The sequence below is a fragment of the Microtus oregoni genome, unplaced genomic scaffold (genome assembly GCF_018167655.1).
Source record: "Microtus oregoni isolate MIOR12 unplaced genomic scaffold, Mior012 000005F_ref0000423, whole genome shotgun sequence".
NCBI classification, from domain to species: domain Eukaryota; kingdom Metazoa; phylum Chordata; class Mammalia; order Rodentia; family Cricetidae; genus Microtus; species Microtus oregoni.
Genome location: NW_024543064.1, coordinates 49,622,046 through 49,647,979, shown reverse-complemented (window position 1 = coordinate 49,647,979; position 25,934 = coordinate 49,622,046). Strand labels below are relative to the sequence as shown.

At 40.5% G+C, this 25,934-nt stretch overlaps 2 protein-coding genes across 9 annotated transcripts in view; one reads left to right on the top strand and one right to left on the bottom strand.

The window, feature by feature from the left end:
• Nucleotides 1-11,283: 11,283 nt before the first annotated feature.
• On the top strand, nucleotides 11,284-23,521 carry Usp1 (ubiquitin specific peptidase 1). Its single transcript, XM_041652801.1, has 9 exons — nucleotides 11,284-11,890; nucleotides 14,209-14,447; nucleotides 15,925-16,045; nucleotides 16,589-16,693; nucleotides 17,757-17,917; nucleotides 19,029-19,720; nucleotides 20,339-20,509; nucleotides 21,037-21,238; nucleotides 22,051-23,521. Exons 2-9 carry the CDS (start codon nucleotides 14,278-14,280, stop codon nucleotides 22,778-22,780), a joined length of 2,352 nt encoding a protein of 783 aa, XP_041508735.1. The 5' UTR covers nucleotides 11,284-11,890; nucleotides 14,209-14,277; the 3' UTR covers nucleotides 22,781-23,521.
• A 1,499-nt stretch (nucleotides 23,522-25,020) lies between these two features.
• Dock7 (dedicator of cytokinesis 7) overlaps nucleotides 25,021-25,934 on the bottom strand; it is a 189,363-nt gene continuing 188,449 nt past the window's right edge. For all 8 annotated transcript variants that reach the window (XM_041651518.1, XM_041651519.1, XM_041651521.1 and 5 more), the window contains one exon: nucleotides 25,021-25,450. In XM_041651518.1, the coding sequence (XP_041507452.1) occupies nucleotides 25,408-25,450 (43 nt within the window). In that variant the 3' untranslated portion in view covers nucleotides 25,021-25,407. The remainder of the gene's footprint in view (nucleotides 25,451-25,934) is intronic.

Below are 25,934 nucleotides of genomic sequence, written 5' to 3'. Positions count from 1 at the left end.
GAAAATACTTTGACTTCAAAATTTGGATCTAAGATTATGATGCTTTGGAAAAGTCCTTTTGTTTTCACAGAGGATGAGACCCTTTGGATTGCTTCTATCCCAATATGGTATGATGGACCACACCCTCCTGAAAGGTTGCTGTGAACACCCTCAAACAATTATTTCACTCAACTGCCGACTGAGATGAACCTGGCACACAGGTTATACCATGAAAGACCTGAATAACAGTGCCCCCATTCAGCACAAAGCAGTTTGGAGAGAAATAACTGCACTCATATTCCCAAATATTGTTTATAAATTTTTTTTACATTAAAAGGGGGATATGATATAGATATGAATAATTTGCATTGATATGGCCTTTAAGGTCAATTTTGTTATATATATATATATATATATATATATATATATATATATGTGTATTTCTGATATTGATTAAGGTATTGTGATTGTGTGGTTTATTTAAAAATATAATGTGTAATTAGGAAATATAGGTTAATGTATAATTGTCAATAATAATCAAGCTTGTAGTCATGTTAGTTAGATTTTCTAGATATATAGAGATATACTTCAGTTAGATAGGCATTCTTCATATCTTTCAAAGACTACAGAACATGGTATTTAAGATGTTTTAATAACTTACGGCTTTTCATGACAATGAGACATGTCTGCTCTTGACAGTACCAATCTACTTCAAGAGGAAGATGGGCATCAAAGAGGCTCCTTAGGGAGTTGGTTAGCCATTTGGGCAAGAAACTGCTCTTGCCTGGACTGATGCATAAACTGAACACAAAGAACCCTCAGAGAGAGGACTGCTGAACTTGCCTAAAGGTGAGATGATCCTTTGGGGTTCCTGACTCATGAAAGAGTCTGTGAGACATTCTGCAGGACACAGCAGATAGTGACTGAACGGTCTTTGAAATTTCCTGCTTCATGGAAACGTCTGCTGGATACTATGGGCCTGAAGGCCAAAGATGGATGCCCCAATGGTACAAAAAACTTTGAGTGACTGTCCAGGCAGCGAGATATTTCTGCCATTTCTAGATTTTGGAAGTTGCTTATTTCTTGTTTTTTTAGGTAATATTATTATTATCCCTATTATCAGTGAGTCAAGGTCTGCCAAAATTCTGTTATTGTTGGTTGTGTTTGCTAAGAGCCATGACTTAACTTCTTAACAATGATTATCTCATCTCAATAGTCTGAGTAAATGCAGTACAGTATCCTCTGGGCTCCTCCTCGGAACATAGATGTGATGGTTTATTTGAGAATGGCCCCATAGGCTAATGTATTTGAATGTTTGTTTCCCATTTGGTGGACTGTTTAAGAAGGGTTAGGATGTTGGAGGAGGTGAGTCATCAAGAGTAGGCTCTGAGGTTTCAAAAGCTCATGCCAGGCCAAGTCTCTCTCTCTCTCTCTCTCTCTCTCTCTCTCTCTCTCTCTCTCTCCCCCTCTCTCTGCAATATTTGAATCAGATATGAGCTCTCAGTTACTGCTCCAGTGCCATGCCTACTAGCTTGCCACAACACGTCCTGCCATGATGATCATGGACTAACCTTCAGAAACTGAAAGCAAGTCCCCAATTAAATGTTTCCTTTAGTATGTAGCCTTGGTCATGGTGTCTTTCCATAGCAATAGAGTAGTAACTAAGTCACCAGGTAGTGGTGCACAAGTCTTTAATATCAGCGCTTGGGAGACAGAGACAGGCAGATCTCTGAGAGTTTGAGGCCAGCCTGTTCTACAGAACAAGTTCCATGATGGTCATGACTACACAGAGAAACCCTGTCCAAAACCAAAGCCCTCCCCCCCCAAAATAAGTAAGTTAATAGCTATATAACCTGCCTGGCTGTACATAATGTACCCAAACTAGCACACTTACCTTCTTTGGCCTTTGAATCCTGTAGGCAATTTTCCTATCCCAGCAGCTGTTTCCCAAATAGCTACAAGAGAGTCTTATTATTAATTATAAATGCTGGACCAATAGCTCAGGCTTATTACTAGCTAACTCTTACATTTAAATTAATCCATATATCTTATCTATGCTTTGCCATGTGGCTTGTAGATAAGTATTACATGCTTATCTAGCTTCTCCTTGTGTTTGTTGGCAACTTCTCTGACTCTTTTTACTTTACAGAATTCTCTCTGCATCTAGATGTCCTGCCTATACTTCCTGCCTAGCTACTGGCCAGTCAGCTTTTTATTAAACCAATCTGGGTGACAAATCTTCATAGTGCACAAAAGGATTATTCCACAGCAGAATCCCTTCTTGTCTCTTCTGCCAGCCCTAACACTTTTGATATTAGGTATTGGTTGCATTTACTAAGATTGATTTCCCATGCTTCTAGGAGTCACTATAACAATAATATCACACCAAGAGAACACAAATTCTGCATTCTAGGGATCCTTGACAAAGTATATTTAAGGAGAATGATTCCAAAGTAGCATAATATTCCTTACCCAATCTTATGGTCTGGCTCCTGACCATATCAAGTATCTCTGAGCTCAGTTTTATGCATACTTCTTAAGTTCTTGTAGGGGTAGGTCTTGCAACATCTTTGGGGAATACTTCTTAATCTCCATTATCAACCACAGCACTTTCCCAACTAGGCTGTCATATAATTATAGCATACTGGACAGAGGGTTAGGTGGAAAGTAGAGTGGGGGATAAGGAAGGAGAAGTTGTTATTTAGTAGACACCATAACAATGTCTAGCAAGACAAAATGATAATTTTCAGTAGGGAGGCAAGTCTGACACTGTGGGCACTAAAGAGCCTGGGGAATGAATATTTCAGGGACACCATCCAAACGGTTTCTCAGTTTATTGGGACGATAGATTCTCCTTAACCATGGCCCTGATTTTGGCATAGCATACTTCCTGTTGGGCACTTGTCTATCTTCTAGGTTCAGTCACTCTAAAATCCTCTTGGATTTTAGCTTTCTCCCCAACAGATGAAAGTTTCTCTGGTTGTATGAAAGTGATCTTGTTTTCACATCTTTCATATTCTAGAGTTTCTACTCCTACTATATCTCAAACATCAGCCAGTATATTTCCTTCCTTTATTAAAAAGTTACATTCATTGGAAAAATAAATCTATTTTTTAAAAAATTACATTTATTGGACCTGGAGGGATATGCATGCTGGATAGGTTTATTTTGTTGTTTAATGCTTTAATCATTGAAGAGGGAACCTCACTTGAGAAAGTGTCCCCACCAGATTGGACTGTGGGAAATCCTGCAGTGCACTGGATGAATGACTGATGTGGAGGACTCGGCCCATGATGGGTGGTGCCAGTACCAGGCAGATGGTCCTGAGCTGTATAGTAAAATGGGCTGAGCAACTATGGAGAACGAGCTAGTAAGCAGCACTCCTCCTTAGTGTCGGCTTCAGTTCCGGCCTCACCTGCCTTAGTGATGGACCATTACCTAGCAGTGTAAGATGAAATGAGCTCTTTCCTCTCTAAGTTGCTTTTAGTTGTTTTATCACAGCAACAGAAACCCTAAAGCATAGATCAGTACCAACAGTGGGTATCATTGTGACAAACCTGATCCATGATTTGCAGAGGACTGTAAAGGGATTTGGGACTCTAGGCTAGAAAAGCCATTGAGTTTTCAGAACTCAGCTATTATCGCAGTAATTTAAAAGAGACTGCGGAGAGTCTGGTTTGTAAAGTTTCAGAGGGGAGATTTTAGAATCCATGAAAGAATTTAGTGGAACCATTCAATATTTTGAACTAAGGATCTGTGGTTCTGGTCAGCTGCAGCTGAAGAATTAGTTGTGATTAAGAAAAGGCAGGCACCAGTGAAGCAAAATCTTCTGGGAAGTGTTTCCTCTGCATCAACACACAGAACCTATGATCCAGAGGGGCCCAAAGCTTACATTGGCAGCTGAATTTGGTAATGTGTAAGAGTTTCTTAGCTTATATTGGTTTTGAAGTTCATGGACAGCAGCTAAAGCTTCGTGAGAGACCATTGGAGAAGATGCAGTCTCAGTTGCCGTATGTAACGGCATAAACGAATGCAGGCAAATTGTAATATATATATGTGTGTGTGTGTGTGTGTGTGTGTGTGTGTGTGTGTGTGTATAGCTTTAATGGAGAAATAGACTTACAGAACCACCGTTCCCGCAGAGACCAGGAAAGCAGAAAGTGACGGGCTGGGAGCATGCTTGCCAAATTTATAGGCAAACATTAGCCCGAGGCGAACACGCCCCCTAAGGGGCGGGACTTATCCCTACATCTCCCCTTTTTGTCTAAATAAGACAGAACTAAACCAAATACAACTATATACAATAATAACAAATAATAAATATAACAAATAATATTGAGAACAGAAGTTTTGCTAAACATTCTATCTCAAGGAGTCTAAATAATGTAGAGAGTAACTACAATTATATAATCTTCAACTCTGTCAAAGATCTGAGAAGGGAATAAATATTACTTAACAAACGAGATATATTCAAAATGTGCAACAATTGACAGAGACAACTGACTACCTGGGCAATCACCCAAAGTCTCGTTTGCAATGTTGAGTCAACCAACTTTGGCTAAGGCCTAACATAACTGACATGCCATTATTAAAGGCAAGGAACTTTTCAAAACTATCTTACCCTGTCTTGGCAGGATAAGACAGTCCTGTTTTATCCATTGATGCACGCTCTGTGTCTCTGTCAGTGGTTGAGGTATGGGCATTTCTTTGCCCAAAGACCAGTTCTGCCAAATAGAAAGGCTCCAGGTGGAGTGTCTTTGGTGCTCAACATTCTCTCGGGAATAGAGCGGTGTTGCCAGGAGCAATTGTGTCTCACTATCACGAAACTCTGAGTTAGATTAAAGGCCATTTTCTACAGCTCTTTGAAGAGGTTGAAGATTATCTATCTATACTGAGTATAATCTTTATATATCTAGAGAACCTGATTAGTCTAATTATAAATGACAAACTTAGATGACTATTTATCTATATAAGTCTCAATATCTATCTGACTTAAAGACTAAGACAATAAATAACTGTGTAACAAATGAGGATAATGACCTCCAAATATAAACACTGTAGAAATATACATTGTAATATGGTAAATATATATCAATACACAAACATTATATAAGTATCTTAATCAGAGGTAGAAATGTACACTGCAATATGGTAAGTATATACAATATATATATATATATCAATACAATATATGTCAATACATAAAAAATGTTTTAATCAGAGATAGAAACATGCATGCATACAATAGTCAATATAATTTAACTTTGTATCAATATACAAGAATCGATACCAATATATTTGTCTAAAAGCAGTAACTCACAATTATACATCTATTATCCCATCATTCCCTCTTTTTTTTTTTCAAAATATCCCTGAGCTTATAAAATTCCTCCCCCAACCTCCCAACCCCTAAATGTTGTCCCTAAACCCAGGGGCAAACTTTACTGGGAAAGGGGACGTCGTCCTCTAGAATTACTTCCAGCTGTCATGGGGGCGACGTTCTTTCTGGGGGATTCTGTGAAACTAAAATGATGGTTAAATTTCAGGATCAATGTCTTTTAAAATTGCAAATAGTCTCTGAGTATTTTGTGGAGGTCTGGCCAGAATGTTGTACAAGATGTGCACCATTTCAGCTAACCAAGTTGGGATCGTCTTGTGCAGCTGGTACCCAAACACAGGTCTTGTAGTAGCGCTATCAGTATCATGACGTCATATCAACCAGGTAGAGTTGTTGTTGTGGGGCCCCATCTTCTTCCTGGAAACTTCAAATGTCACTTCAGGAAAAACTCATTGTTCATTGTGAAAAACTTAAACATTAATCATATAGACATATATAGACATACATATATATATATTCAATGAAATAGACAAAAGGGGGAGATGTAGGGATAAGTCCCGCCCCTTAGGGGGCGTGTTCGCCTCGGGCTAATGTTTGCCTATAAATTTGGCGAGTGCTCCCAGCTACTGCTTCTGCTTTCCTGGTCTCTGCAGGAACGGTGGTTCTGTAAGTCTATTTCTCCATTAAAGCTATATACATATATTTACAATCTGTCTGCATTCGTTTACGCCATTACATTTTGGCATCCAAAGTCGGGCTATTTTGCCCCCGACTCAAGCGCGTAGCCCACTAACTAACACAGCACGCTCCTGGGTGCTGTCTTTTAGTTCGTGACTCGGGCCCCAGTGCCGAGTCTGAGACATACTTGGCGACACAGGCCCATTCTGCCCTGCCTGCTCGCCAGAGCAATTAACCCCTCCCTGCCTGCCTTGGCTAAGTTTGCAGCAGAATCCCACTGCCTGAATTAGCAGAAACTGAAGTACCTGTGGTTTTACAACAAAAGCTGCCACAGCGGCAGATTTGGTCTGATACAAAGTGACTTGGCTGGGCGGTGGTGGCGCATGCCTTTAATCCCAGCACTTGAGAAGCAGAGGCAGGCGGATCTCTGTGAGTTCGAGGCCAGTCAGGCAGTGGTGGTGCACGCCTTTAATCCCAGCACTCGGGAGGCAGAGACAGGTGGATCTCTGTGAGTTCGAGGCCAGCCTGGTCTACAAGAGCTAGTTCCAGGACAGGCTCCAAAAACACAGAGACCACCACTGGCAGGAACCGATCATTGCAGGTAAAAAAATTTCTTTTATAAATAAGATGCTGAACACATTACTGTTCAAGAATTTAACAGTTTTTTTTAATTGTACCATGTGGGAGATTTTACAAGAGGTGTCTATCACCCCACATCTATGGATCCTTCTGGGATTCGTAGTTTTCATTGGCACTAAATGGTTTGATAATAGAAATATGATGACGTCTTTACGAGACAAATCCAGGATTCTTAAGGCAGAGAGACGCCATGCTCCCCTCTCCCGGGTAGACGTGATAGCTCTGCTCTCTGAGACACACACGATGAAGCTCCGACCCAGGATGGACGTAGGCTAGAATCTCCCTGGTAAGCCACCTCGTGGGCTACACAGATTATAAGAAATGGGCTAGTCCAGGTGTGAGAGTTAGCCGAGAAGGGGCTAGATATAATGGGCCAAGCAGTGTTTAAAAGAATACAATTTGTGTGTTGTTATTTTGGGGCATAAGCTAGCCAGGCGGCTGGGGTGCTGGGGATGCAGCCCCGCTGCTCCTATTACAACAGCCGTAAAATCTCCAGGGTTGAAGGGATAACAGAGAGCACATCCCTATATCTACCACACTTGATTGAGGGGGTTCACTTACAGTGTCAGAGAATCAGTCCATTATCATCATCACAGGGAATATGGCAGCATGCAGGCAGATGTGGTTGGTGTTGGAGCCGAGAGTACTACATCTTTACTTAGAGGCAACAGGAAGTCAACTGATAGTTACACTGAGGGAAGCTTGAGCAAAAGAGACCTCAATGCCTGCCCCCACAGTAATACATTTCCTCCAACAAGACCATACCTTCTAATAGTGCCACTCTGTTTGGGGGCCATTTTCTTCCAAAACCCCCGTATTGTTTGAACAAAAACGTGGCACTACCAGTGCATTGCAAAGGATGACAACCTGCAGTGAAGTTTTGCTTATGTTTTTTAACAAATAAAGCTTGCTGAATATCAGGGTGCAGAGCTAAGTAAGCCACTAGAGGCCAGGCAGTGGTGGTACAAACCTTTAATCCCAGGACTCAGGAGACAGAGGCAGAGGGATTTCTGTTAGTACAAGACCACCCTGAGCTACACAAGACTGAATCTAAAAGAGAAACAGAATTCACACAAGGGTGATCCCAACACTTTGGATCCCATGCCTTTAATCCTGGCACTAGGGAGGCACAGGCAGGAGTGATATGGTTAGATGGAGAGAGGAATATAAGGTAGAAGGAAACAATCATTCAGTCAGTTTGAGGCTTCGTGGAAACAGTTGTAGTCTGAGGACAGAACCGCCCCTTCGGTCTGAGCATTGGTAAGGTAAAAGGTCTTTTTAGTGGCTGGCTGCTCTGCTTCTCTGATCTTCAGCATTAACCCCTATATCTGACTCTGGGTTTTTTATTAAGACCAACTAGAATTCATGCTACAAAAACCTAAGACTGATTTATATTATTAACTAGTTTTGTCTCTTGTGTATTTGCTGGCTGGGTTTGGTCTTTGTCTCCTTAGGTATATTTTATATGAAATATGCAGCTTTATCTTTTTAAAAAACTATTGTGAGTCCAGGCACATACCATGACATTTGTGTTGTCAGAGAATGTTTGGAAGTTGGCTTTCTCCTTCCACTGTGGGTTCAAGATTGTCTGGTTTCACAGAAAGGATTCTAACCCACTGTGACACTGGTTAGTCTTCTTTCCCTTCTCCCCTCTCCTCCTGTTTTTGAGATAGCTGAGCTGGGCTGTGACTCATGAGTCTCCTAAGAGCGAATATAATAGGTATTCACCACATACTTATATCTCAGTGTGCTGAAGAACACCAGTCCTTTGAATTTCTGGTAATTCTCCTGCCTCAGATCCTTGGTGAAGATATTACAGGTGTGCACCCTGGTATAACTCCTACTCATGTAGCATTTCCATTGTCACCTTATTTCACGCCACCATTTATTCCCTGGCTTTGTGAACCATCCTCTCAGTGGATATTTCTGCTTGTGCCCTAAGGTCCAGTCTTTTCCATCACAAGTCACTCCTCCTCACACCCCCAGGACAGGGTTTCTCTGTGTTAACAGCCCTGGCTGTCCTGGAACTTGCCTTGTAGACCAGGCTGGCCTTAAACTCACAGAGATCCACTTGCCTCTTCCTGAGTGCTGGGACTAAAGGCACAAACCACCACTGCCTGGCTCAAAGTCACTTTGAAGCCTTGCTGTCTACTAGTTCAGAACTATTTGATGGCATTCAAGTCAGTTTAATCAAAGCTCAGACACGCTGGAAAGGAGATTATGGTAAGGGACATGGGCAGGGAAGAGCCCTCCAACCTGAAGTGTGGCTGAAGCCTCTGCCGGCTGAGATTTCCAAAACCTGTGCTGTAAGGCTGGATACATAGCTTTATTTGTACAAAGATATTTAATGCTAAAGCAACGATGACCCAGGCTTAAGGTTGGAGAGTGTATGACCCTGAGCAGAGCCTCACACCTTCCCTAGACATCACCTGAGAATCTTTGTTTTTTTGAGACAGGGTTTCTCTGTGTAGTTTTGGAGCCAGTCCTGGAACTTCCTCTGTAGATCAGGCTAGCCTTTAACTCACAGAGATCCGCCTGTTTCTGCCTCCCTAGTGCGGGGATTAATGGTGTATGCCACCTCCGCCTGGCATCACCTGAGAATCTTAAAAGAATTTTAGTTTTGTTTTCTTACCTCTCAGTATCCCTGTGGGCTAGATTTTTACTTTAACAACCACAATCCTGTCAGGAGCCCCCTAGAAGCCATTCAGAGATGTCATTTTAGGTTTCTTAGAAGCTCTTTAAAAACTGAAACTTCAAATGCCACCCAAATCCTATGAATGAAAGAAGAGCTGCAACTGTCCCCTGAGTTTGTACTCACACTTGGGCAGGTCTCTTTGGGGCTCTTCTTTAAGGAGCCCCCATCCATGTTCCCTTTTGTCTTGTCTTTCCCACTGAGCCTCTCTGAACCTTCATCCTTACCCCTACATTAAAGTATCTCCAAACTCCAATCCTGCTTCGCAAACTGTCTTCACAAAATGTGTTTCTGTGACTCAGTAGCGATTTGGACTGAGTGCAGGTCCCTAAACGTTGACGGGAACTTCTTAGGCTGCTGAGAGTGACCCTGGGGAGATGTGCCTCCTTGCTTGTCCCCACGAATGCTCATTTCACTGCCATTGCTCCAGTCTTTCTTTGTCTTTGCAAAAAGCATCCTGCCCCCACTGCTTTTCTAACTAAAGCTTCAAAGTGTTATGTAGTGCTATTTCATTTGTATTTTAATAAATGAAGCTCTCCTGAAGATCAGTGTAAAACAGCTACCTTGGTCAGCCTTACAGACCAGGCAGTGATAACACACAACTTTAAACCCAGTAGCAGAATTTGTTTGCCAGAGAAACCCGGCGGTGCATAACCTTAATCCCAGTGGTGCACGCCTTTAATCCCAGCCCTAGAGAGGAATATAAAATGGGAGGAGACAGCTCTCACACAGTCTCCTTCTGAGATTCCTGAAGGCAGGATCACCATTTCAGACTGAGGTAAGAGCTAGTGGCTGGTTGTTTTACTTTTCTGATCTTCAGGCAAGCTTTGTTTGTTAAGATACAAATGAAATATCACTACAGGCTTACAGATATTTACAGTTTTCCCTATGCAAACCCTTTCCAGGTGCACTTCCTGGAGCTGTCTGCCAAAACGCTAAGTCTTTCTAGAGTATCCCATCTAAAACACCCATCTGACACATACAAATCTAACCACTTACATTATTTCAAATCACCAGTTTAATTTCGGTCTCCCGTAGACTGTAAAGCACTCCCCATGTTATCCCTACCACCTCGGGAAAAAGCCTGGCAATACAGTGGGCACTAAAACCAAACCAAATCAAACAAGCAAAACCCAATTTGAACGGATTTAGTGAGTTCTCATCAACTGCGGCACCGCACCGTGAGATCATCTCACAAAGACACAGCAAGCAAAACCAAATCCTCCAAACAGGCAATTCGGTACCAGCTCGCGCCAGAACCCGCCGCGGCTTGTGCCGCGAGAGACCAGCCTGCAAATTAAAACTCCGCAGCCTTGGGCTGAGCACTGCCTAACTCGGGCGGTGCTAGTTTTTATGGACTGGCTTGGGACCGGGCCGCGGCTCCCGCAGCGAACAGGACACCCAGCGGACGCCGAACAGCAAACCAACACGTCAGCCATTTTCCGAGTCTCTAGCGACCCTGCCAGAAAGCGCACGCCAAAGAAGAAAAAAGAAAAGTGGACAGGGTAGGCGGGCCTGCACCGGGGCCTCGCCCCAGGGACCACACCCTCGGTCGCCGCCTCCTAGGGCTAACAAAACGCACAGCGGAACTCTAACCGCCGGCAGCGAAAGCGCGCACGGGAGCGCCAATCAGCGCGGAGAGAGGCGCTCCGGGCCGCCGCACGCCCAACCAGGCGGACAGGGCTCGCTCCCTCTACTTTGTTATTGGCCAGCCATTCCTCTCTGCCCGCTGATTGGCTGGCTGTGCGGACACTTCTGATTGGCTGTCCCTTCCGGGGCAGAGGCAGGAGGCTTTGGAAATTGTTCCTTCTGGATTGGCGCATTTGAGCACCTGAGGCAGGGGCTTGTCCCGGCCACTCCCTGTCCCATCTCCCAACCCGTACGCTCCCTCCCTTCAACTCGCAAGCCCGAATGTTTAAAAAGAATTAAAAAAAAAAAAAAAAAAAAAAGAGGGCGTGAGCGAGCTCTTGCGCGCCAGCCCGGCCTCCTGCGCAGCGCGCGCCTCTGCGAGGACCCGCGCGAGCTGCCCGCGCCGCTGCCTGCGCTGTTGAAAGTGCAGAACCCGTTAGGCCCCGGGAGGAACTACCGTTCCAGCTGGTTCCGGAGCCGAGCGCGCCGCTGGCGAGGGGCGGTCGCGCGGCGGCTCGCGCCTTCCGCGTCTCTGCAGCGTGGGGAGGAGAACCGGCACTTTCCGAGGACGCCACCTCCAGCCGCGACGCTGGCGCGGGCGGGGGTTCACTCGCGGGGGTCCTGAGACTGAGGAAAACGCGCCAAGTTCCCGTCGGTGGCCGAGCGGGGACCCTCCGGCTCGGGAGCGCCGCCACCGCTGTGCAGCCCGGAGCCTTCCCGGCCGGGCTGCGCCGGGGATGTAGTGGGGCCGCGGCGGGCAGGACCGAGCGGCGGCCCGGCTCCCGCTCCGCGGACGAATGGTCACTCCCCCGCGGGAGACACTTACCTGCGAGCCTTCTCTCGGGACTGCGGCGGGGCTCACCTGTCACGCCCGCACTCTGCCTGGCTGGTCTCCCCGGCGGCGGCGCCGCGGACTCGCTCAGGGCCATGACCGGGTAAGGAGGGCCGGGGCTTCGGGGCTCCGCGGTTGCGGGGCAGGTGCGGACTGTGGGGAGCCCCCCCCCCAGGCCCGGGCTGCGCTGCGGGAGGTCGGGGGGGGGGTGGAGCGGGCGGGCGCGGCGACCCCGGGCGGCCACCCGGCAGCTTGTGTCTCTCCGCCCGCGCCTTTCGTAACAGGAGCGCTGGCCCGGAGGAGAGGTGTTTGCCATCGCTGTGTCCCGGATCGGGGTTTGCGAAATTTTACCGCGCATTTTCTTGACTTACACTTTCCCCAGAAGTGTGAACGGCGCCACGTGTCTTAACCCTGCGCCCAAGATCTTGTCTTTATTGTTTCACACTTTTCTTTAAAAAATAGTTGAGTACTTGCTTTTACACAGATTTGAAAAGCAATGGGTCGGGGGTTCCCGGTGTCATTTGGTCAGGAAGGTTTACCGTTAAGTTCATCGTACGAAGCTTGGTTTATAAAGTTCGCGAGAGATGTTTTTGCCCGAAAGCCCCTGCTTAGAAGGGACGGTGAGAGCGTAAGATCGGGCACCTGGGAAAGTGTCACCCTCTCGGCGACCGTCAGGGCTGGTTGTTTGGAGGGGCCGGGAGGGGATGGTCGGCTGAGGTGAGGTCCGCTATTTCAGCTGACTGATCACTTTCTCCGTCTCCCATTGGCTCCCAGCAAGGCACCTTTCTCGAGTCGTTAATGCTTGGGGCTCTCTGACAGTTCAGCGAAGGCTGATTTGTTATTATTCATAACGTTCATGTTTTCATTATCAAATAATAGTAGCAGCTTATTGATAATGTTTCATCAGGAATATTAAGGGGCCAGGAGACAAAATTTAAGTTGCAGACAAGATGGGAAAATTCGTCAGCTTAAAGTTCTTCCTGAGATGATTCCCCAAAAATGTTTCCACTGCAGTGTACACTGGAGTTAATGTTTAGGGGTAGGAGTTGAGTGGCTTTTTGTGTATCTCAATTTACTACTCAGGTACCTACATTTGAAACTCGTTCATATTTTAGGGATATTGAGATGAAAAAGTATTTTTCTTCTAGGTATCCCAAGTGAAAAATAAACTTCTATAAAGTATCACAAATATTGCCATATCCTTTTTTCCTTCCATTTTGAAGTTTTTACCTTGAAACAGGGTAGAAACCTTGTTCAGTGTAGTTTAAATCATAGAGTTTAGAAATAATTGGAGCTGGGTGTGGTGGCTCACAGAACATTCAAAGCAGCACTAGGGAGAGGCCGAGGCAGGTGGATCTCTGAGTTCCAGGCCAGCCTACATGCGGCATTCAAAGACAGGCAGGGCTGTACAGTGAGACCCTGCTCCAAAACAAAATTGGAAAACTAAAGAATACTGTAATTTTTAATGCGCATGACATGGAGCAAGTTTTTCCACCCATGGTTCCAGCTTTGTATGTGTAGCTTCTTTCGGATTTTATAACTAAAGGCCGGATAATGTGCTTTTCTCTGTATGTGAATTACAGCTGTGTAGAGACTTCATTGTGTATATCATAAATTGACTATAATGGCCGTGGAAAGAACATTCTTCAGTGTTCACTACTATTGTGGCTTTTCATTTGTCTCTGGGCTTTTTTTCTTTACAATTAGAGACGTTTTGTGTAAACCTATTTTTTTTTAAGCTGGTGTGTGTGTGTGTGTGTGTGTGTGTGTGTTTGGATGTGCACACAAAGGTCAGAGGGCACCTTCAGAAGTTGGGTTCCTGGGCTCAAGCTCAAGTTGTCAGGCTTATTATTATTAGCAAGTGTCTTTACCCACTTGGTCACCTTACCAGCCCTGGGTTTTTACTTAATTCTATGACTTTGTTGTGCTTTGTGTATGATTTTACTAAATGGGTATTTTGTGATGTGGCCCTTTATATATACTGAAGTATTAAGACTTTAGTAGTACATCTTTGAGAAAGTTAGACAGTGTAGCTTCATTTAATCCATCAGTTCTCACCTTGTGGATTGTGACTCCGTGGTGGTCAAATGACTCTTTTACAGGGGTTGCATACCAGAGATCCTGCATATTATATATTTACATTGCGATTTGTAACAGTAGCAAAATTACAGTTAGGAAGTAGCACACAATAATTTTATGGCTGGGGGTCACCACAACATGAGGAACTGTATTAAAGGGTTGCAGCATTAGGAAGGTTGAAAAGCACCGATTGAAGCAACCATCCCTAAGTGTCTACTGTCAGGTGTTAGGTTTCTAAATATGGTGTCCTGGTGTGCACCATTCTTTTAGCTTTCACAGTTGTTAATTTGGTCATCTACACCTGATGACTAACTACACCCTTTTTGTTTGTGTGATTAACAGATACAATTGGTGATTACAGCTGCCTTCTAAAAGCTAATTCTCGTCAACTCCTCGCAATTTTAAAAGAAAATGCCTGGTGTCATACCTAGTGAAAGTAATGGGCTTGCAAGAGGGAGTCCCTCAAAGAAAAACAGACTTTCTTTGAAGTTTTTTCAGAAAAAGGAAACTAAAAGAGCTTTAGATTTCACCGATTCTCAAGAAAATGAAGAAAAAGCTTCTGAATATAGAGGATCTGAGATGTATGTATTTTATTTTAAATATATTTCTGTACTTTATTCTGAGTCAATGAAGGAACACTGAACTTGGGTTGATACTTCTGCACTGACCTGACAGTTGACATAGGTTAAATACTCAAGAATTTGCATTCAGTGAGACAAGATGTGTCCTGGTGATTTCTCCTAGGGTCACACCCACAGCATTAACTCATTAGCATAACAGCTGCCTTGTGAGTGGTTGAGACTAAATTGGGGTACTATCAAGTGAAATTAGAGCCAGGCTGCGGTGGTGCAGGTCTTTAATCCCAGCACTTGGGAGGCAGAGACAAGCGTGTCTCTGTGAGTTCAAGGCAAGTCTGCTCTACTGAGGGAGTTCCGGGACTGTCTTTAAAGCTACAGAGAAACCCTGTCTTTAAAAATCAAAAAGGGGGGGGGGGGTAGGGTTGGTTGGGCGGAGAAACCATCAGTTTATGCAAGGCATTGCGTGTACAGACGAGATTTTCTTTGGTTTGGTTCAGAAGACTTGACTCCAGAACAACTCAGAAGCAGGAGAGTTGCACATTATATTGAAACTGGATTTTAAAAATGGCTTTTAATGCACATTAATTCTTTAGTCACTAAAAAGATAAGGAGAGAAGGAATGCATAGAAAGTACAGATGAGTCCAACATAAAAGTGGATAAAGCTAATTATTTTTCTAGTCTAAACTCATGTTTTCCCTTTTTTATGGTGGATAAGTGCATAAAAAATGTAATTGATGGTGGCATTGTAAAGCCCTGAATGGAAATCCCTGGTTTCAAATGGCTGTCCTATAGGACTGAACAAGTGTTTGAGTGCCTACATTAGTCTAGCTGCATGATGTTTTTATTGTAATTCATTATAATGTAAAGTTATTTTTAAATTAAAAATAAGGAATAAAAGTGAATATTTCAAATTACTCTAGTTGGGGTCTTAGTTCGACAAATGGGTGGTTTGTTGGGTAACAAAATTAGATTTTATCCCGTGTATGTTTTCCCTGTGATTGTTAGGGTTAGTTTTATAGCTCAGTGATCTCCTGGGTTCAATCCCAAGTACCAAAGATGGAAAAAAGGTGACCTATTTAAGTGAGGAGAAGCAGTCTAATTCTCTTCATAGACTTTCTTCTAAATCTTTACGAATAGGACCTAGTGTATAACCTCTTTAAATAGTGTTGCTAATTATTAGCTCATTCCCAGGTTTATATTCATAATTAAATTGATTAAAAATGTCCCAGTAGGTGAAAGAAACCACCATATCAGTTCATTTACTTTTATGGGACTAACATCCTCTTTATGGAATTATCTGGAGGTTTGTAGAGTGTGACTTAAAGTCTCTGCGGGGGTATGCTTATTTTGAGTCTGAAATGTTTCCTCTTGAAACTGCCATCTGACTGTCCATATCATACCCCATTGTAAAAACCTAAACTTAGCACAGCAGCCTTCCCACTTTGGGGTTTACATCATCTCTTCCCTGTATGTTAACAGTGACCAGGTTGTTCCTGCTGCACAGTCCTCACCGATAAACTGTGAGAAGAGAGAGAACCTGTTACCATTTGTGGGACTGAATAATCTCGGCAACACTTGCTATCTAAATAGCATTCTTCAGGTAAAATGATGTAATGTTTAATGTTTCTTGAAAATTTTAGATTACTGAATGGCTTTGTCTATACTTTGTTTACCTTTATTTGTAAACAAACCAAATTAGGCGATAATACGCTAACTGCATCTTATTAAACTTCCTGTGGGGTAAGAAAAAACAAAGGGGAGATATTAAAATTGGGAAGATTGCTTAAAAGGAAGGTGCCAAACCATCCCCCCCCTTCTTTGCCTGCTTTATTCCTGGTGCTGTGTCCACTTAAAAACTCTTGTTATTTTGTGTACCCTTAAAATTTTTTGTCGCTTTTTTTTTGTCCTTGTAATCTTAATCTTATTAATGTATCTACGTAGGTTCAGTAAGTGCTACTGAGAGTTAGTAGAACAGTGGGTTAGTATTGATGGGGTAGAGAACAGTTTTCATAATGGTCTTAACATCTGATTTTTAGGTAAGACATTAAAAATGCCCTATAAGACATTAAAAGTGCCCTATAGAAGGCATTAGTGATTTTAGGTGTATTGTTTGCTCAGTACTTAGACAATGTCCCTTTTGTAGGTGTTATACTTTTGTCCTGGTTTTAAATCTGGAGTGAAACACTTATTTAATATTATTTCAAGGAAGAAAGAAGCTCTGAAGGATGACTCTAATCAAAAAGATAAGGTAAAAAATTAATTTGGTTTTGTTTTGTTTTTGTTTGTGTTTTTTGCTTTGTTTTTTGGGACAAGATTTCTTTGTAGCTTTGGAGCCTGTTCTGGAACTAGCTCTAGCGGCCTTGAACTCACAGAGATCTGCCTGCTTCCTGAGTGCTGGGATTAAAGGAGTGCACCACCACTGCCTGGCCAAAAATTTGAAAAGCAAAATAAGATAGGGGGAAGGCCATGCATGGTGGTGCACACCTTTAATCCCAGACACAAGTGGATCTCTGAGGCTGAGGTCAAGCCTGGTTTGTCTCTATTTGATTTCTTGACCAGACAGGGCTACACAGTGACACCCAGTCTCAACAACAAAAAACAACTCACACAAACAAATGGGAGGAGTTAAATTTATTTGATAAGTAAGAGGTTAATAGGTTAATATTGATGTTAAATAAAAGGCCGGGTGGTGATGGCAAACATCTTTAATCCCAGCACTCGGGAGGCAGAGGCAGGCGCATCTCTGTGAGTTCGAGGCCAGCCTGGTCTACAAGAGCTAGTTCCAGGACAGGAACCAAAAAGCTACGGAGAAACCCTGTCTTGAAAATCCCCCCCCCCCAAAAAAAAAGTTAAATAAAAGGTAATAGATTATTAGGAGAGTTCAGAACAATGGTGATAGATTATTTCTGTTGATTTATAAACAAGAATTAAGGTTTTAAGCACTGTGTATATTATAGTATTTTTTTATTCTGATAAAGGACCTTACCAGATTATTCAGTCTTGTGTAGAGGGTTTTTTTTTTTTTTGGTTTATTTTTTATGCATTGTTTACTAGACAAGTGAAGCTCCACCACTGAGCCACATTCCTAGCCTGAAATGCAAATGAATACATTAAAAGAAAACTGATTAGAAAAATCACTTTCCATTTAGAAAGCAACAGGAAAAAACTCTAAAATGAAAAAAGTTGACGTATGTTTAATGGAATTTTTGTTGTACTAAAATTAAAATTAGAAGAGCTACATTATTCAGTTAGACTAAGAAGTAAAGAGGTACGTATTTAATGTTTATAAATTATTATTTTTTTCTTGATAGGGAAGCTGCAAAGAAGATCCTTTGGCAAGTTATGAGCTTATATGCAGTTTACAGTCCTTAATAATTTCAGTTGAACAGCTTCAGGCTAGTTTTCTCTTAAATCCAGAGAAATACACAGATGAACTTGCTACACAGCCAAGACGACTGCTTAACACACTCAGGTATAGCCTCTTTGTCTGTTTCTGTTATTAGACAAGAGTGATATATGAATAAATAAGGAATAAATGGCAAGAAAATTGAAGCTTCTAGATTCACAGCCTTTTATATCCCAGAAGCTTTGAAAATTAATTTTTAAAAATAAATTATACTAAGTTAATTAGATTCAAATTTATATTAGTCTATTTATATTCTTTACTCATAGTTCTTTCTGATGTGAATCAATAAATTTTCTATCAAAAGATTGTGTGATTATAGGATACTGCCCCATATGTTGATGATTCATACTTTTATATGTGCTATATTACACTCCTTAAAAAATAACGGATATATGTGGTATGTGGGCTCCACATCAGATCAGTCTCTGGTGGTAAAGCCTAGGTATTAATACAATTACTGATTTTTGTGGTACTAAGGATCAAACCCAGGCCTTGTGCATGCTTGAGCATACACTCCATCATTGATCAACATCCTATAGACCCATATTGTCATCTGAAAATGAAAATACCAGAATTCCTAAACACATATGGTCCTAAAAATTTCAGATTAGAAATTAGTCTATATTCAAAATGTATTATGCATAAAAACTGCAGTTTCTAAATACTTATTATATGTGCTTAAAAATTAACACACACACATGATCCATAACATTAAGAAAATTTCATAATGAGACCTGACGTAAAAACCTCTTTAGTTTTTGAATAGATGTAGGCCCAGGACATTTATTTACTTTTGTTATGAGGCATTATAAAATGGTGGCCAAGAGCTGGTTCTGGACCCTCACTTTGTATCTCTTATGACCCTTTTAGGCAAGTTATTTAGCCTCCTGGCATCTGTCAGTAGTTACTTAGTGGTAGTTACTGTGCAGGACACACAGCATTTCTAATAAAACCTTATATTGTATAGCACTGTCAGCATTAGTTATTCATAATATTTAGAAGAGGGTCACAGTATGGTGATAATAAAATACGGTAAAATTGGTTTTTACTTTCAACTGTAAATTTAGGTAAGAGGTTTCAAATTAGAATACGTTTGGATATTTAAAATAGTTGATGGAAAATTTTTATGTTACTATACAAAACTAGAATTAGCTAAAATGAACACTTCTTTTGATAGGGAGCTCAACCCTATGTATGAAGGTTATCTACAGCATGATGCACAGGAAGTGCTCCAGTGTATTCTGGGAAACATTCAAGAAACATGCCAACTCCTGAAAAAAGACGAAGTGAAAAGTTTGCCTGAATTATCTACAAAGGTAGAAGAAAAATCTCATCAGAAAGAGGAACTAAGAGGAGTTAACAGCATGGAGATTGACAGTATGAGGAATCTGGAGGATTTTAAAGAAAAACTCCCAAAAGGAAACTGGAAAAGGAAATGTGACAGTGAGTCTGGTAACATGAAGAAGAAAGTTAAGTTGTCCAAGGAGTCTCAGTCACTGGAAGAGAACCAGAGACAAACTAGGTCAAAAAGAAAAGCTGCTGGCGACACCTTAGAGGCTTCTCCTAACATCGTCCCCAAGTGTGTTTCTGAAAATGAGAGTGTGAGACCCTCCCAAAAGAAATCAAAAGTTAAAATAAATTGGCTAAAGTCTACAACTAAGCAGCCCAGCATTCTTTCTAAGTTCTGTAGTCTGGGGAAAATAACAACAAACCAGCGATCCAAAGGACAATCTAAAGAAAATGAGTCTGATCTTGAAGAGGACCCAGGGAAACACGAAGGTGATTCTACAGCTAATGGTGGTACAGTTGACTCCCCAGGAAGCAGTGGTACACCTGTGGCCGCTAGTGATGTGAAGCCCATAAACAAAGGTCAGTGTAGTTATTAAAAATGGCAAGTTGGGATATTAGTAACTATAGAAATATACAGTAGTTAAGATTTTGTTTTCAGAAGGTAACTTAAGCATTGGATGTCAACTGTAGTGTTTAAAGTGATATACTTGAGTGTATGAACATGTATTATGTAATACTCTTGTATTAATGTTAGGGTAATTTTGCTCAATGGTTTCTAAAGTAGGGAAGTTCAGTACATTTTTAATGGAAAAGCGGTGGGTTTTCCCTCTTTTATTTACAGAATATGACATAAACTCATAAGGGACACAATTCAGTGAATCTTATTGAGATTGTGTTTATACATGTACGCATCTTAGGGAAAATTTGTAGTTAATGTGAATGTGCCCAATTTTTTTTTTTCTTTCTCTGGGGCAATTCTATAAAGACATGTCTTTGGGAGGCAAGTTGAAGATTCAGCTGACTTTAAGGATAGTAATTTCTATTTAAAATGTTTTTGGTAGTGACTATATTTAATAAATAAGGCACTGCTTAACTAGATGTGAAAAAGGTCTTGTGTTCATGATATACTTTATTTCAGTGGGAAATTGATGAATTGGAGTATACTTTATAGACTTAATTTTCCTGTTTTCATTTTAGGTGCAGAACAAATTGGTTTTGAACTCGTAGAGAAATTATTTCAAGGTCAGCTAGTATTAAGAACTCGCTGTTTGGAATGTGAAAGCTTAACAGAAAGAAGAGAAGATTTCCAGGATATTAGTGTCCCAGTACAAGAAGATGAGCTTTCTAAAGTTGAGGAGAGCTCTGAAAGTAAGCAAATGGGAGCCTGTGTGCACCATGGTATAGTCAGTTTTCTCCAGAATAGTGTAGTATCCTTGGTATATAATATATAGCTTTCCTGTTATTTTGCACCATTTATTAATTATATTTATGGAATTGTAGCATTTTAATTTGAAATGTTGGAATGCAAAAATGAAATACTTTAATATTGGAGACCCTAATATTTGGTAACTGGAGTTGTTTTAAAATTAAATATTTGAGCCACTGTTGTGTTGAGTGTAAACCATGAAAAGTATAGACAGTCATGAGGCCGGCTGGAGATACTGGCAGTTGACTTACACTTAGCAGGGACTGGGCTGACCTGGCTTTTTTTCTTTTTTTGGCTAATAATATTTAGAAGACATGTATGTGTACTTTCAGGATAACTGAAAGCAAATGAAATCTTTTTAGATGTTGGGGATGGGTTATTTGAAACTGAATGATTATATTGCACATGGAACCTTTTTTAATTTTTGAATGTCTGAAAGATACTATGAGTGAACAATTCTGTTTTATAGTTTCTCCAGAGCCAAAAACAGAAATGAAGACCTTGAGATGGGCAATTTCACAATTTGCTTCAGTGGAAAGAATTGTAGGGGAAGACAAATATTTCTGTGAAAATTGCCATCATTATACGGAAGCAGAGCGAAGTCTCTTATTTGATAAAATGCCTGAAGTTATCACTATCCATCTGAAGTGCTTTGCTGCTAGTGGCTTGGAGTGAGTATTGTGAATGAACTGAGGGTCTCTCAGAAACAACTCTGCTCTCCGCAGGTGGGCTGTCAGGGCATGCATCCTACATAACTGTGCTCTTGGGGGCTGGTAGTACAGCTCAGATAGTGTGCTTGTCTAGCAAAGGTGAGCTCTCAGATTTGGTCTCTAGCACCAAAAGAAAAAAAAAAACTAGAACAATTCTCAAATATATCCTTTCTTATTCATTATGTAGGTGCTAGTTTTAGTATTCTGCTTTAGTGGAACTGACTGAAATGGAGAAATCTTTAATGCTTCTTTCCTTCCCCTTCTTTGAGACAGGGTTTCACTGTTAACAGCCATAGCTGGCCTCAAAATACAGCTGTCCCCTTACCTCAGAGGCTGCAGCTAGAATTAGAGGTGTGAGCCACCAGACTCATGCATACTTTTTGGGAATATAACAAAGCAAAATTCTTTTCAGTTTTAAGGAAAGTTGGAAATTGAACTCATCTCTGAAAACTGGAGAAATTTTATAGTTGGGAATTTGTCTATAAGTTATTAAAAATAGATATAAAAATGGATTTTTGGATAATCTGTCTTTTCTGACATGCTGTTGCACACTCCATGGTCTTTCACCTGCCTCTGCTTCCCAAATGCCAGGATTAAAGGTGTGCATTATTACACCTAGGTTCTATTTTAATATTTTTGTGTATGTGCTTTTTCAAAATTGAGGTCTTAGTCTGTCTTTGCTCATAACTAAACATTAAGGGCTTGGTTTCACATTGCGTGTAAAATTTTACATTTAAAATGGAATTACAGGAAACCTTTTTTTCCTTCCAAAGGTTTGACTGTTATGGTGGTGGACTTTCCAAGATCAACACTCCTTTACTGACACCTCTTAAACTGTCCCTAGAAGAATGGAGCACAAAGCCGACTAATGACAGCTATGGATTATTTGCTGTTGTGATGCACAGTGGCATTACCATTAGTAGTGGGCACTATACTGCTTCTGTTAAAGTCACTGACCTTAACAGTCTGGAACTAGATAAAGGGAATTTTGTGGTTGACCAGATGTGTGAGATAGGTAAGCCAGAGCCACTGAATGAGGAAGCAAGGGGGATGGCTGAAAATTACGATGATGAAGTATCAATTAGAGTTGGTGGAAATGCCCAGCCAAGTAAAGTTTTGAACAAAAAAAATGTCGAAGCTGTTGGACTTCTTGGAGGACAAAAGAGCAAAGCAGATTATGAGCTGTACAACAAAGCGTCTAATCCTGATAAGGTTGCCGGGATAGCATTTGCTGAAAATAGGAATTCTGAAACTAATGATACTAATGGGACCCATGAATCTGACAGGAACAAGGAATCCAGTGACCAAACAGGCATTAACATGAATGGATTGGAGAACAAAATTTCATATGTAGTGCAAAGCTTAAAGGAGTACGAGGGGAAGTGGTTGCTTTTTGATGATTCTGAAGTAAAAGTTACAGAAGAAAAGGACTTTTTAAATTCTCTTTCCCCTTCTACATCTCCTACATCTACTCCTTACTTGCTATTTTATAAAAAATTATAGTGAGTATATTTTCCTTGTGTATATATTAAACAGACCTGGACAAACATTGGTAAAGTTGATTACACCTAAGAGTCTTTAGTTTATCTTTTGAAGCTATTGGATATTATTGGTCTCTCTAGGCTTTTATATAAATAGTGAGATTTTTAAATACTGAAAACCATGTTAATTTTTAGAATCATTTTCCACAGTAGAGACTAGTGATGCATAAATAAGCTTCTGGGAACAAACTTGTATAGGTACTAAATAATCCAAAATAGAAGTTTGAAAGCAGTTAACACTTTTGGATTTACACAATCTTTTGTGTTTGCTTTTTAAAATAAAGTGCTTGTATTTGTATTATTCATATTTTGGGGTAATTATCTACTTGATGTTTATAGGTCTGGCTTTTTCACCTGAGAAACAGAATCTCATTCAGTATATTTAGTTTTATAGTAGTCATGGAGCCAAATCTTTGGGCTGTATCAGAGGCACGAAGTCTAGAATGTGTATATTCACAATGATGTATATTTTGTGCCTTCAATAACTTTGGAAAGCGTCTCAGAAAAGCTGGCAGTCCCTCTATCTTCATAAGAATTTTATATGTATTTATGAAGATGACTCTAGTCAATCTTTTGGGCATGACTAATTTGTATCTCTTCATATTCATTCTGCACAATCTGTATATAGTACATCGACCTAAAGGTATGACCTTTAACTTTTTTAAAAACTGGGAGGTCAATAAAATTTAAGCTGTTTAACAACCATGTATATAAATGTGTGGTTTTTAAATGCATATTTTTATCAAAGTGGAGTTCTTAAAAACAAATGTGTACATACAAGAGAGAATAATCATGTATAATTACCTTCAATACTCAATTTCTGGCAGTGGAGAGCAGAGGTGAAAAGCATTTTTAGAGAGAAACTACTTACGTCCATCCAAGTTGTCTTAGTTTTAAGACTCTATGTTCGGCACACATAGAAGGTTGACAAAGTTTTAAGTCACTTGTTTTAGGACCACAAGGGACATTCTTGGCATTAAGCTTTTCTTAGAAATGAGTAAGTAGATAATGCTATTGGAGTAACATTTCATTCTGATAGGAAAGGTTGCTTATTCCATTAACATTCTCCCACAGATGGTGCATGGGAATGAAGTCTGCTTGCCTTCTCAGTAGTTGACAATCACTGGTGAATCTTAAAAATCACCATCCTGTTCTATCAGTTAGAGCTGCAGAGAGTTCCAGTCCAGGAAGGTGTTTTCAGAAAACATTGCCAGGAAATATAACAAAACAGAGTAAGAAGTCATTCTAACTCATGAGAAAATAACTGGTATTTCATAACTAAATCATAATGGCATAAATCTTAAAGTCCTGCAGGCTACCACTGAGATGTGAAACAGCTCAAGTAACAAAGTGAGAAGTGACAGGTGTGTACTTAGTGTCTTCTCCCTAATGCTGCCTCCTTTACCTCCCACAACCTACCAGAGAGGGAAAGGGTGCCATTTCTAATGACTCACCAGTACTCAGCACTTAAGGGTATTATCAGTGTTGCTGTTCTGAAAGCCACAGTGCCAAAAATGTTTGAAACATTCAGGAAATGTCAATATTCACTGGGGTAATGGTGCCAAGCTTGTAAAATGTTGATTTTCCTCTGTGTAACTTTGTCATATTGAAATTACAATTACTTTGGTGACAGCAACTAAATTTATGCATTTTCTAAAAACATGTGACTTCTCACTTAATTGGTAGATTAAAACCAGTGAAACCCTAGCTCTGTGTTACCATCAATGATAAGAAATAGCCTTAAAGCAGCTTCTATTTAATAGTTCAGTCAGTGAACTATTAGGTTCATTTGAGGTTAATATATAGGTTAATTTGAGGCACAGAAATCAGTTCAAATTGCTGATTCATGAAGTTGATACTAATAAATGATCCATAAAGATCAAGCTGCTGTCATTACCATATTACCAGTATTAGATATTTTGGTATATAATCATTTATAGAATTTTTTTTTCCTTTTGAGATGTGGACTAGGCTGGCCTCCAACTCACAGAGTGCTGCCTCTGTTTCTTGAGTGCTGGAATTAAAGGCCTGTGCTACCACTGCCTGATTTTATGGAAATGTTTTATCAAATACATTTTTGGCAATTCTTAATAGGTCTTTTTTTGGGAGTAGAATCTGCCACCAACCATTTTTTTGAACAATTCATTTTTTCCCATTATAATAGAGGAAAAAAAAACAAAATCCCACTCATTAAAATTAGTGTAAACATTCACATATTTAATAGTACCTTTAAAATAAGCATTACTACATTTAAAATGGTTCCAAAATGAATGAATCTATAAATGGTAATATAAATTAAAAAATAAGAACTTAAAGTAAATAAATTTAACATTAGCTATGGTATAAATAATTATAAATGTGTACTGTACCTTTGAATCATTAAAACTTTTTTTAAAAGATGACAGCATGTTACCAGGTTAGACACCACAGCCATGAGCCTGACATGTAACAGCCTGAATCTGGTAGCACATTCTTCAGTGAGTAAATGCTATTGCTTCCAGAATAACATTTAAGTCCTGTGTTGCAATAGACCTCTCAGTCAATGTTGAATACATGGCTCGTTTCAAGTGACTAGAACAAGTGTATACTTTAGAGTTCCATTTTTCGAAGGCTCATTCGGCTGAAGGAATCTCTGAGGAAAATAAGAGAATATGGTTAAGAACGATTTTTAGAAGGTACCAGGTTTTTTTTTTCCCCTCATAAACTTTTAAGGGTTTTTTGTTTTGTTTTCCCTGCCAGAGACACCTCAATATTTAGATGTTCATCTTACATTTTCTATCATATTCTGGTTTACAGATTTCTCTACAGATTAGATGTATGTGATAGCAGCCACTTTGCCAAATCTATTGATTATTTGTCCAAAAGGTTATTTGGATATCTACTTAAAGGTGTCATGGGAGAGATTTCTGAAGTATTCAGAATTACTATGGTACGTTTTTTTAAATCATAAACTTGAAACCAAACAAGTGTTTCTCAAACTACAGTATCTTCTATGTGGATTTATATATTACTATTTACCCTGTGTGAAATTAAGAAATTTAAGTTATTTCACAAAGTAGCTGATTATGTTATTTAAAAAACAACAAAAAGCCGGGCGATGGTGGCGCACGCCTTTA